The sequence below is a fragment of the Theobroma umbraticum genome, unplaced genomic scaffold, assembly GCF_002168275.2.
Source record: "Theobroma umbraticum cultivar Fairchild unplaced genomic scaffold, ASM216827v3 scaffold_146.0, whole genome shotgun sequence".
NCBI classification, from domain to species: domain Eukaryota; kingdom Viridiplantae; phylum Streptophyta; class Magnoliopsida; order Malvales; family Malvaceae; genus Theobroma; species Theobroma umbraticum.
This window is the reverse complement of record NW_018397265.1, coordinates 6,223,306-6,235,948: the sequence shown is the minus strand read 5'-3', so window position 1 is coordinate 6,235,948 and position 12,643 is coordinate 6,223,306. Positions and strand designations below refer to the sequence as shown.

Genomic DNA, 12,643 nt, shown 5'->3' with positions numbered 1-12,643 from the left:
CACTAAAATAAAGAGTTAACATGGAATTCATACAAAGCCACCACTCCCACTGGCTCCTTTTCTTATGTAGGAAATTAGAAGCTACGCAGAAATGTCTTTTATTGAGAAAATTTGAATAATTGACATTTCCTCCATTCTATACCATGTTTAATCAACTAAAAGAACAGAGGATAAGAGCTTTCAAATGGGTATACGAATGAGGGTGGATTTATCTACACTATACCGAAGCAGTCAAACAGAAATTTCAATGAACTTGTACGCGCTGAGGTCGGAGAAGGATGTCTCCTTCGCAAGCAGTGAACACATGATCATGTGCAACATGCTTAAATTGATCATAATCCTACTTCTAGCCTCAAACTACTAAATTGGCAGGGTATCTAACAGTCATTATCTTGAATGACTTTGTCTATTAGTCTCTAAATAAATTAACTTACCTATCCTTATCTCAAGATGGTTGACTACATATAATAGAGAAAAATTCTTAGAGAGAAATCTTAAGAAGATGTTGAAAGAACAAGCATGCATACCAGAAGCCAGACAGAATTGAGGGTGAGGCTGGTCGTGGCAAAAGCATAAGAACTCAAGCGTTGTATTGTCAGATCCACATACTCCACCAGAATTCCTGCATGCCATACATTCCATGATGTCCTTGTGATACACCACATCGAACCCTTTATTCCAAGCATCCTCTATAGTGTCATTTCCGGACCACAGCTCATCGAATTCGTTTCCATTAACCGGAAATCTAATACTGATGTTACAATCTGTGAGTTCCGAGCTGTGAATTCTCAACAATGACTCATCCAGGTAATAGGCATAGTTGTTGCCATTGAATGTGGTACAACTAAATCTATGTTGGGAAGGTATATCATCATCAAGAGGACAGCCATAGAATATACTGAGATTTCGAAAGGTTGCAGCAAAATCAAAGAGGTTGTGGTCTAAAGTAATGTTATGGAATTGTTCAGGACAAGAATCTTCCCAGATATCCACAGGAGCAATGCTCATCGTGCCAGGTATACTTACGTTTAATACACGAAATCTCTGAGCATTAATATTTATGACCGGGAACTGATTTTCTTCACAAATGAGCTCGAACCCTCCATGACCGCAGTATCTTGGCCGTACACTGCCCCAGAAAGGGTACTGAATGCCTGGTATGATTCCACAACTGAATGTTTCATTGCATTCCAGGAACTGCCCATTGTCATCGGAATAAGCTATGGGGAGAACAATCAAGATGAAGATGGGGATGATGGGGAGAGAACTTGGCAGAGGTGAAAAGTAGATATGGATATTCATTTACCGAAGATTAAGAGAGAAAAACTAGGAAGATGGAGGTTCAATATTATTGTTATTGATAAGGAAAGAAAGGTAGAGCATCTTTTTCAAAGAGATGAACGAATCATCCCTCTGGGTTTTATGTATTATCTTAATATAATGTAAAGGCTACTTGTTTTGACAAAGATAAAAAAGGAAGCACCTGAAGTTTGAATTTTGATTGAGAGAGAGACGGCTCTTGACTTCTTATTTGTTATTGTTTGAGAAATTTTGGTTGAAAATCAAAGGCGGGCGATACTAATTGGCGATCAAAGCTAGCAACGAGGACTAAGTCGTATAACAATTGAACGAGAACAGGAAATGTTAAAATGTTAAAAGATTACGGCTCACGTTATACGAGACAGGCAAGGACCAAAGCCTCCCCGATATTTTCCATATGCTAAACTGTGTGCAGCAGTCCAATTGGAGAGGTTTTTGCAGCTATTATTTAATTCAATGCATGATGGGACTACAGACACTCTTCAGTGCATTTGGCAGCTACGTTTCACTTCCCAGAGTGAAAAAAAATCAATATCCGTTGAGGGAGCAGCCCTGTAGGGAGACTCCTCGATAATCAGCACGTCACTTGTCAGTATGAGATTCTTTTGGTGTAAGTTTGGACATGTTGAACTCAAAAATTGGATGAAGTGACTTGGTTGTTGGATTTGTCAGATATCAATCCTAACAGCCCTATATAATTAACAAAGCTGTTACACAAATTTGGATCTCAACGAGCACTGATACTACATCCAAATCTAAAACCAGAACCAGAACTAGCAGTTTACAATACCCTTCTATATACCAGAAAGAACAGGAAAATTAACTGGTCATAGGTCTGCTTTTTTAAGACTGTTGGCTAAGTCACCGAAGATAAATTTCATTGATTAAATTAGATGGTGCTTGAAAGGTCTAAGAAGTATAATTTAAAACTCAATTACTTGGATGTTGGATTATACTAAAGAGTTATGTTCAGTTCAATGCGCCATCTCTATCAGCCACTAAATAAGTCAATGTATGACAAGGGGAGGCTTCTGTCATCCTAGCAAATGAAAGGTTTATGAATTTGTTCAACCAATCACTGGACAATTCCAGGTCTATTAATACGAGGTTCAAACATAGAAGCCATCAGCCCGGTTCACCCAACTGGCTTCCATAGTCAAATTTTAAGATTTTTATTAAGTATCACGAAAACAGTCAAAAACATGACAGAATTTGTGACGCTGGAGAGGAGAAATATATAGTTGATTCATTAAAAATTTTGGAGGGCATATTATTTAGTGAAGTGAATAGGATGCGCCAACAAGCCACAGGGAGTGAGCTGATGGTTAATCAAAACTGTCAATGGCCTTCATGAATTCTAGGCCAAAAGCCCAGACCCTCTTTGGCCCAACTAAGATGCTTTGACATGATCAAAGATGTGTAAATTAATTATGATTTAAATAACAAAAAATTCATGAATTATATCAGTTTCTGCAATTAAGTCTTAATGCTTTTATTATATCTCCAAAATCCCTTATCCTTTAATGTGCATCCAAAATTTTTTTTTTTCTATTACACCCCACAAGTCCTTAATTTATAATAAAAATATTAAAATTTCTAAAATTTAATAGACAGTTTTTTACTTCAGATGTAAAAGAACTGTGACACTTGTCTAGATGAAGAGATTGGCCGAGGATAAGACCTGGCTTGGAGATCATCCAAGAAACAAAACAATGGGCTTTAAGCTGGCGGAAAAGGTATTTCGGCACACAGCTATATAAAACGATGCAGCCTAGTAGTGCAGGGTATATTTGAGCTGCTTACAATGGGCTTCTTAGGAGATCTGATGTGGATGTAGCAATTAGAATCAGATTAACATGATTTGCATCATGATTCATGGGTATTACTATCATAACCTTGCAAAGACATTTGAACTAACGGCATCAAAACTTGTACAAACTACCAAGTCTATGTAAGAATTGGTTCTGTGTATGAACTTCACACTGTTTTTCCTATTGGTTTTAATAAAAATTTCTTCAGCTTTGGGCGAAGAAAAAGTGACCAATATAGTTGCCATGGTCCCTCTAACTTTATTTGTCCTAGTGGAATGCATGATGTAACAATCTCCATATTTTTCTGCTTTAATTAGATATATCTTGAATTAATATCATTTTCAAACAAAATAAAGATAAGACGTAAAGAAGGACAAGGAATCTTAGGCAAACAATTGAAAAGGCAAAGGGCCAATAGATTAAAATATACAAGAACTAGAGTGATCGAGTACATACCTAGGCAGTGGTCCTTGCCGATTTGGCCATTCTTGCAAAAGCACAAAAACTCATGGGCTGAGTTATCGTACCCGCAAAAGCCTTGGGAAGCCTCGCAAGCACCGCACTCCCTGATCCTCCGCCAATCCAACACAAATCCCTTATTCATGGCCGCACCGAATCCACTGATCAAGTCATTCATGTTAATCTCCCTCTTCATCACCGTGGCTTCTACTTTCTCCTCGCAACTATTGACCAAATCAGACTTATCAACCCCATCATCATTCTCCTCCGTCACGACATAGGACCGCAGATCGTTAGATCCTAAACACTTTACGGGTGTCAAACTAGAGGGATGTGAAGAGCAGTTGAAATAAAAACTAAGGTTTAAGTTCAAATCGGAGTGATACAACGGCAGGGTGCCTAGAGTAAGGTTGTGACGCGCCCTAGGGCATGTTTGGTCGACGACGTCAATATCGACAAGGGTGAACGTATAATCATCATAATTGATGTTCTTCACGTAAAAATTGTCATTAGGTAGGCTAAAAATTGGCTGGCCGTTGTCTGCACATCTAAGACCAAAATGAGGGTAGCCACAATATTGGTTATTAGAGGTGTCGCTATCATTGAGCCAGAAAGGGTATCTAATCTCAAGGCCGTTACCGCAATCATGAGAGGGGCATGTTGATGGCAGGGAGGTGTTGTTTCCATGAGTGTTCATGAAGAAGAGGGAGAGAAAGATGAGGAAGAATGGAGGAAGTAGCATGGTGACAAATTGTTTGAAATTTGAATGAGAAAGTTGGTCATCTGTGTTTGAAGCTTGTTCTTGCTCTGCTTATATAGAAAAAGTTACGAGTCTTCGTCCTTTATAGTATTTTGATACATGTGTGTATGTATATATATATGCATACACACATGCTGCAGTACTTGTTTAATATAATCAATATATATATATATATAATATATATGTATATTGAAAAAAGAATCTTTTTTTAACTTGAAATATGAAAAGAATCATTTTGGAGATATGTTGGGTATGGATATTATATAATAAGGTTTCTTTTTCCCTTTTATTTTCCTATTTATAAAATGTGAGGGTATACTACTCTTCGTGGTTATAACATCAAAATTGTAATCATAACATTTTCACTCATTTTAGAAAAGGAATTGTTAATTAGTAAGCTTTCTTTTGAAATAAATAAAAAGGAAAACAAAGTATAAGTACCAACTAGGCTATATAATAATCATCATCATTGGTGTAATTACTTGTTTCATTTTATGTATTCCTCTTCCACTTCTATTTTCTAAGATATGTCGAGTTTGCCATCAATTGCAATATCAAAACCCCTCTTTGTGTTAGAAAAATAATATAAGAAAAGAAGTAGAAGGACTTGAAACGTGTTATAACACGGTATTTATTGAGTTATTGTTTATTATGAAAATTTACAGGCAAGGATTCTCTATAATTAAAGGTTAAAGTTTAATTTGAAAGTACGTTATTTTTATAAACATTGAAAAGTTATATTTGTTGTATTTCAATAATAATGTTTACTAAAAACATTTTATTTATTTAAAAAGTTAAGCTTTAATCTAAACTGTTACATCTTGAATAATTTATAGACATTGCATAATGTTTTTGAAGGTTGAAGTATGTTTTGAAAGTATATTATTTTTATAAATATTAAAATTTATGTTGTTGTGTTTTAACAGATATGTCTATTATATTTAATAATTTTATTTGTTCAAAATATTTTTATTTATTTAAAAAATTATATTTTAATTTAAATAATTACATTTTAAATAATTATCTTCTATCGTGAAATTGTCAAATACTACAAACCATGGAGTAGCTTGTACTCCGTGAGTTTTAAATTCTTGTACTTTTTCGTATCAACTTGTCTGACATAATCAAAGTTTCTCTGAAGAAGACGAAATAGTTAAAGTTTCCAAGTAAAACCGCGTCAAAACCTGTTGGAGTCCACACCAATAGAAAGCAAACAGTGCTATATTAATAGAATAATATTTGTTTGCTTTGAAGCTCAAATTCTAATAATCAATAAACAAGTTGAAATATAATATAGAGAGAGACTCGTGGTCTCCACGTTCCCTCAATTATTTTATTCTTCAAGCTCGGTTACAAGTCCAAATGGCTCCTGTCTTTTCTTTGTGAATGTATCTTCTCTGAAGGTCGTGGATGGGAAAATAGAATTGGAGTCAATTGACCAAGCCCTCAAAGTGCATGCATGGCTGTCCCCGCCATCACTAAGATAGTAGTCCTCGTTTAATATTCAATAGCCAATACTTTCCACTAAGCTTCCCACCTGTGAAGATATAGCCCATGGTTTTCAGAGGGGATCACTTTTAGGAAAGCCAGTAATCACACTAATCATGAAGAAGAAAGAAAAATAAAAATATAATGTTTGAAAAAACTTTTGAATTATTTAAAAAGATTTTAAAAAAAATTATTTTTGTTATATTTAATTAAATTTTTATATTTTTATTTTAAATTAAATAAACTTATATAATTAATAATTAATTAAATATTATTAATTAAAATATCATTTGTTTTTTTTTATATCAAGTGACACTAATGAGGTGTCAATTTAAAGAGCAAAAATGCTACATGACCTTGTTATCATGCAACATCATCATTCATTATAATATATCAATATATCAGATTAATATTACGTGATATAGAATGATAAGTGATATTTTGACTAATAATAATTCGTTAACAGCTTATTTAGTTCAAAATAAAAAACTAAAAGTTTGATTAAATGTAATAAAATAATCAGAGTTTACAGAAAAACCTTTATAAATTAATACTCTTACAATCATGAAAATTTATTAATTAATTAAAATATTATTTAATTGATAAGCTAATTAATAAAAAAATAATTTCATTACAAAAAAACAAACAATTAAGGATAGAATCAATTGTGTTGGTAATGGTCAGTCAATAAGTACCAACGAAACACCAATAAAATCATACTGCCAAACTTATTGATAGAATATTGACGAAAATGATTTCGTCAGTAAACAATGGTGCTAAATACTAGTAGATGGCATGAAATTTACCGACGGATAAATTTTATCAATAATGTCTTTGCTAATGAAATTTACCAACCAAATTGTCGACATAAAATCTGGTTGGTAATTAAGTTAGATTGTGGATCGAATTACTAACAAAATTTGGTTCTGTGAGTCAATATAAAAAGTTTATAAGTTTACTGACTGATTTATAGATGAAATTTTCATCGATAATTATTTTTAAATTATCGACATAAAATTTCATCGGTGAGTTAAATTAAAAACTTAGACACTCTTCTTTGCCCCCATTTCTCCCAACTCTTTTATCCTCTCCTTAACTCTTTATCCCTTTCTCCCGCATGCCTACCGCCTTGCTACATTGCCCTTCTGCTAATCTGACCTAACCCCTCCGACCATTTGTCCGTCCAACCTAACTCTATCACCTATTGCTCTGGTGAAGCTATTAGCAGCCGATTTCCATCTCCCGGAGCTATTGCCATTCGATTTTGGTGAAGCTTTGGTCGTTCGATTTCACCAATTTTGCTGCCTATTTTGTTCCGACCGATGGTAGTTTATATGCTAAGAGAGTAAGCTTCCTGTCATGGGATTTTTTATATGTTTAGGGTTTACATTTAGGGTTTAGATTTGAGAGTTAATAATTCGTTTAGCTTTCTATATGTTTACGTTTCAGGTTTTCTATATGTATAGCTTTCATTGTCATGAAAATGTTGATTCATGGCATTATGCTGTTGAATATAATAATCTGTTGTTGTAATGAGTAATCTGTTGATTCATGGTATTGTATAATCTATTGTTGAGATTTAAGTATTTTGAAGTTGCAGAAATTATAGAACTTCAAATAGGATTTTTCCTTAGCTGTTGGTATTGTGTAATCTGTGTAATCTATTGGTATTGTGCCTTCCTTAGCTTTCACAGATAACATTTTTAGCAATTAATTAAATTAGTAAATATAGTAAAATTTATAATTATTCAAATTGATTAAGATTTTATTAAATTAGTGAAATAATTTAACTAATTATCATGTGCAAACAAACAATGTTTTAGTAATTAAGCAATTAAGTAAATTAGTAATATTATTTAAATAAAAAATATTTAAATTACTGAAGGTGCTAATCAGTTAATTAAATAATTTAGTTAAATGAATTAAGGTAACGCATTAGTAATTAAACAATTAATTAAAATAGTAAATTTAGTAAAATTTAAAAATATTTAAATTAATTAAGATTTTATTAAATTAATTATATAATTTGACAACTTGAATTGAAAAAATGTTTTAGTTATTAAGCATTTAATTAATTTAGTAGGTTTTATATTTAATGCATTATCAGTATATTGCTTTTATATACTGTCAGCTCATCAAAATGTGCCATCTCATTAATGAGATAAAATAAAAAACTTTAGGGACTTAAAATTAAATATTAAAAAGTTTATAATAACTAATTAAACAAAAAATAAAATATTTTCACTTTTCTATCTCTCTCAACCGTTCTTGTTTTACATATCTCTCCAACTCCATCTTCTTCTTCCATTGAAATTAGATTTTACAAAATTCTACAACTTCAAGAGCAAATTGTAGATTATTTTCTTATTCTTTTAAAACCTTAAAAGATAATGAGAAAACATACTTTCCAGAAAAGAAGATTGAGGAAACAAGATTCAAATAAATAAATCTTATTAGCAGAATTTTATGAAGTTAACAATTTTGCTTCTAAGTAAGAGGATTAAGCCAAAATTTTTCTTTTCCAAGAAGCCATATCCCACCTCTCTTTGTCATTGTGTTGCAAAGGGAAATTCACTTTCACTCACATACGTTGATATTGAAACTCTTGTAAAATGGTTATTAACATCCCATCTAAAAATGTGCAGTTTAGTTAAAAATTAAAATAGTTATATAACACATCCTGAACAATGATTTTGGTTCAGATACCATCAAGCATGTGATTTGGTTTAACATGTCAGATTTAAACTTATTTGCATTTTAGATTTTAGTAAAATGGTTAAGTAACACCTTAAGAGAATTTTGGTTTTGATAGGAATTTAGAGTTTTATGATTGCATTCAATGAATAAAAAAAAACTAATACTTGCGGAAAAATAATAATTTTTGGCTTAATCTTGTTATTTAGAAGCAAAATTGTTGATTTATAAGATTATGCTAATAACATTTATTTATTTGAATTTTGTTTCCTCAATTTCTCTTTTTAAGGTTTTAGAAGAGTTAGAAAAGAATCTAAAAATTGCTCTTGGAGTTACAGAATTTTGCAAACCTAATTTTAATGGAAGAAGAAGATGACAAAGTTGGAGAGATATAAAAAAAGAAAGAAAACAAGAAAAAGAAGATTAATAGAAAAGTGAAAATATTTTATTTATTGTTTAATTAATCATAAACTTTTAATATTTAATTTTAAGTCTAAAATTTTTTTCATTTTACCTCATTAATGAGGTGGCAAATTTAGGTGAGTTGACAGTGTATAGAAACTATATACTGTCAGTGCATCAAATATAAATCTAAATTAGTAATATTATTTAATTTTAAAAAATATTTAAAATAATTAAGATGCTAGTTATGAGTTAAATAAATAACTTAGTTAATATCATAATGTAATGTGTTATAAGTAATTAAGTTATTAATTAAATTAATATTATTATATAATATTTTATTTATTTTAAGTATTTAGAGTTTAGGGTTTAGTAAAATTTAACTAGGCTATATGAGAGAATTAGTTACATAATTTAACTAATTAAAAAATAATCGTATATTAGTAATTAAAAAGAAAGGTAAGGCAAAGTATTGGCAAACTCTTCCTATTCAGCAACTTGATTATCAACTATAGAAGAATTCACTGACGCAACCACTCTCTTTGGACCACTTTTACTCTCAGTAAACTTAAAATCTCTAGGATAATCAATCAATCTGAAACATTTATCCTTAACATATCTTGTATTTCCACAGTTATTACAAATCAAATCTAACTTAACTTTCTTTTTGCTATCAGTAGTGACACTTGCCATGGTAGATTTCTCAATAAAAGGTTGAGATTGCAACTGTAAATTTCTTTGAGATTCTTCTCGGCTATAGGCTTCATTTAGGGTTGGAAATGATTTCAACAAAATTATTTGTGACCTCAAAGCAGTGTATGGCTCATTTAACCCATTTAAGAACTTGAAAACGTTATCCTTAACAGCTAGGTCTATGAACTCCTGAAAAGATCAAGAATTACACTCACCACACTTGCAAGGAGGTAAAGGCCTAAAAATTTTTTAATTCTGCCCAAATGGCATTCAATTCAATAAAGTAGGAATCAACCGTACGAGTACCTTGAGTAAGGTTAGAAAGGGAGAACTGCAGATTGCGCACTCTAGAAGCATTGGGTTAAGAAAATCTCTTCTTTAGGGTTTCTAAATCTGAGTTACCAAGTTGATATGAAATATTGTGGATGCAATGGGCAGTGAAAGAGACTCAAGAAGCCATGCAACGATGAGATTATTGCACCTTGTCCAAGGAGTATAAAGTGCATCAGACTTCTTTGGTTCTGGAATGGTGACATCTATGAATCCCGATTCATGGAATCTGGAATTACTTCTCTTCCTTTCGAATAGTTGAATACATGGCTAAGTTACAAAATACAATGAGGTATTTATAGATATAGATATTAAATTAGGGTTTATTCTAATTACAATAACAACTCTTGAACTGCTTCATTCTTCACAAAGAAAAAACCTTAATAAACAACTCTTAATTTTGAGAATATTTTATTTTAATCTTTTGACCCAAAAAGTAAAAAATTATAAAACGATTTAAATACCGGATTCATTTTGATATGAGACAAAGTGTCTTAATTCAAATTTCATTTCATCTTAGTCACTTAAGTCCAACTAACGTTGTAGTTTATTGATATTGCTTTTCATAATTTACTAGATAAAACTAATAAATTAATCTCTGATGAAAATATAATTTAATTATGTGATATTAATTGTGGAAAAGTCGCAAAACGTTGTATAAGAAAAGTTGTTTGTTTTATTAGCAATACGAAATTAGCTTAAAATAACAGCGTAGGAACAACTTGTATCCACTTCAAAAGCAACAGCAAATTAATAAAAAAATTAATGACGAGGAAGCAGCAGGTGTTTCCAGTGCTTCATCAGACATCAATAACGAGTTTGGATTTTCCCATTGCTGCCAAGGTTTTGTGGGCATGAGTTTGCCAGATGTTACAAGTTTTGAGATTGATCTATGTATGGAGTTAATTAGCTTTGTGAAGGCAAAGGCAGAGTCTATTTCAGTGAAAGCCCACCGACCAAACCTTTATTATCCCACTAATTATCACACCCTTATGGCCCAGGTGTCTCGACTTAATCACGTTTTGTGAAACGACAGATAATGCCATATTATTATTAAATTACGAGACTCTATGGCCGTTGACACTTTTGGCATTAGGGTGGATAAAAAACCTACAATTATTATTAAATTTTAATTTTTTATATCACATAAAATTTATATTTAAAAAGCCACGTGAACTTTGCATTTACAAATAAATAATAAAAATTAAAATTTACATTTGATGCGTTTTTCTAGTGAATAGATTTTATATAATATTAGTAAATAAAATGATGTCTTCTTATGAATAAATAAATTTAAAAATTGAAGATTCTCAAAAATAAATATTTATGTTGAAAATCTTATGAACTTTTATTTTGATATCATGCTTTAAAAAGTTTTTAAATTATTGTAAAGAATTTAAATGAGTATTCATTCTTCTATTAAGTTCAATATAAGTTTTTATATTTTTATTTTTGAGTTAAATAGACTTTTAAAATTAATAGTTGACTAAATGTTACTAATCAAAATATCATTTATCATTTATATATATATATGGCATTAACATGGTATAAACGTGTAAGATAAAAAATATCATATGTTTATGTCATCATCTTACATTAACATGTCGTGTCACTATTCAATATAATATATTAACATATCATGTCATCATCCATTATGGTATATCAATATATCAAGGTCACATTAGCATCATATGATATAAAATGACAAGTGATATTTTGAACAACGATAATTAATTAAAAAAAGGCTTTAATAGAACACAATTAAAGAATAAGAGTTTATTTGAATTATTTTTTAATAATGCTTGAGCTTTTTTAGGTATTATGCATTTTATTTTGTACATTTATGAGGTGGTATTATGTAATTTGATATATACATATGCAAATAGTTTTGAAGTGCCTCAAATATAATCTGATTTTATAATTATTTATAATTAGTTTTTTTTTTGAGAATATATATAATTAACTTGATTATGACAGTTCCAAATGATTGACCCTTTGATCATTTGTCCACAAGACTACAAGACAAATACCAAATTCACATTATTCTTGGTAAGGAGAAATAAATGAGAGCATAAAAACATCTTAAATTCATATGCAAAATATCAGCAAAGTGCTGAAACCAAGATGTCGACATGTTAGACTCTATTATGGCAGAGGATGTCGAAATCCTAGTCAAAAACACGCAGCAGCCTATATTTGTTGCAATGGCGGAAGCTGACAAAAAGTACATCTCAAGATCTTAAAACCTCGACGTTGCTAATGGAAAAGTTAATCCAGATTCAACAATTCGATCTAAATTAACTAATCAAACCAAAACCCCCCAAAAGGTTGAACAAAAAGCATAAACAATTGAATCCGGTACTCTACAGCTAGCCTTCAAAAACTTGAACAAGCTTCTTCTCTTTATGTACAATGCGATCCTGCGCAATGAGTACAGTTGCATTCCTAGCTGGTGCCGTTGAAGGCGGCAGCCAAATACCCGACTTTCAACCCAGATTTGCTAGCAAAATTATCTCTGCAACGGAAAGATATAGCCGGGATGGAATCAAACCCGACCGGTCTCTTTGCTGGAGCAGAATCATTAAACTGTGGTGCATCTCCAGCAGGAAGTTCATTGACGGTACGCCTGTAACTGGCAAACCACTTGGATTGCATGTACCCGCTTAGCCTCCAGGGCGGCATGTGC

General features: G+C 31.5%; 3 protein-coding genes across 4 annotated transcripts in view; all 3 read right to left on the bottom strand.

Moving 5' to 3' along the window:
• LOC110422416 (LEAF RUST 10 DISEASE-RESISTANCE LOCUS RECEPTOR-LIKE PROTEIN KINASE-like 1.2) overlaps window positions 1-1,408 on the bottom strand; it is a 12,129-nt gene extending 10,721 nt beyond the window's left edge. The window contains exon 1 of one of the 2 annotated variants that reach the window (XR_002445716.1): window positions 528-1,408. Coding sequence is in view for 1 of the 2 variants with exons in the window: in XM_021436304.1 (XP_021291979.1) it covers window positions 528-1,302 (775 nt within the window). In the remaining variant the exon portion in view is untranslated. The remainder of the gene's footprint in view (window positions 1-527) is intronic. The other variant, XM_021436304.1, reaches the window with a different exon arrangement.
• Window positions 1,409-1,895: 487 nt separating this feature from the next.
• Window positions 1,896-4,338, bottom strand: LOC110422841 (LEAF RUST 10 DISEASE-RESISTANCE LOCUS RECEPTOR-LIKE PROTEIN KINASE-like 1.2). The gene is made up of 2 exons (XM_021436849.1): window positions 3,588-4,338; window positions 1,896-2,010 (listed from the first exon to the last, which is right to left on the bottom strand). Exons 1-2 carry the CDS (start codon window positions 4,330-4,332, stop codon window positions 1,952-1,954), a joined length of 804 nt encoding a protein of 267 aa, XP_021292524.1. The 5' UTR covers window positions 4,333-4,338; the 3' UTR covers window positions 1,896-1,951.
• Window positions 4,339-12,214: 7,876 nt separating this feature from the next.
• The window catches only part of LOC110422773 (uncharacterized), a 1,333-nt gene continuing 904 nt past the window's right edge, over window positions 12,215-12,643 (bottom strand). Inside the window, exon 2 of the mRNA XM_021436789.2 lies at window positions 12,215-12,643. This exon is cut by the window's right edge and continues 259 nt beyond it. Within this exon, the coding sequence (XP_021292464.1) occupies window positions 12,403-12,643 (241 nt within the window). The 3' untranslated portion in view covers window positions 12,215-12,402.

Excerpts from the sequence above, each read along its gene's own strand:
- LOC110422841 (XM_021436849.1), bottom strand. The coding sequence starts at position 4,332 with ATGCTACTTCCTCCATTCTTCCTCATCTTTCTCTCCCTCTTCTTCATG. Across the intron at positions 2,011-3,587 it reads CGGCAAGGACCACTGCCTAG|GGCTGTTAGGATTGATATCT; the intron begins GTATGTACTCGA and ends TTAATTATATAG.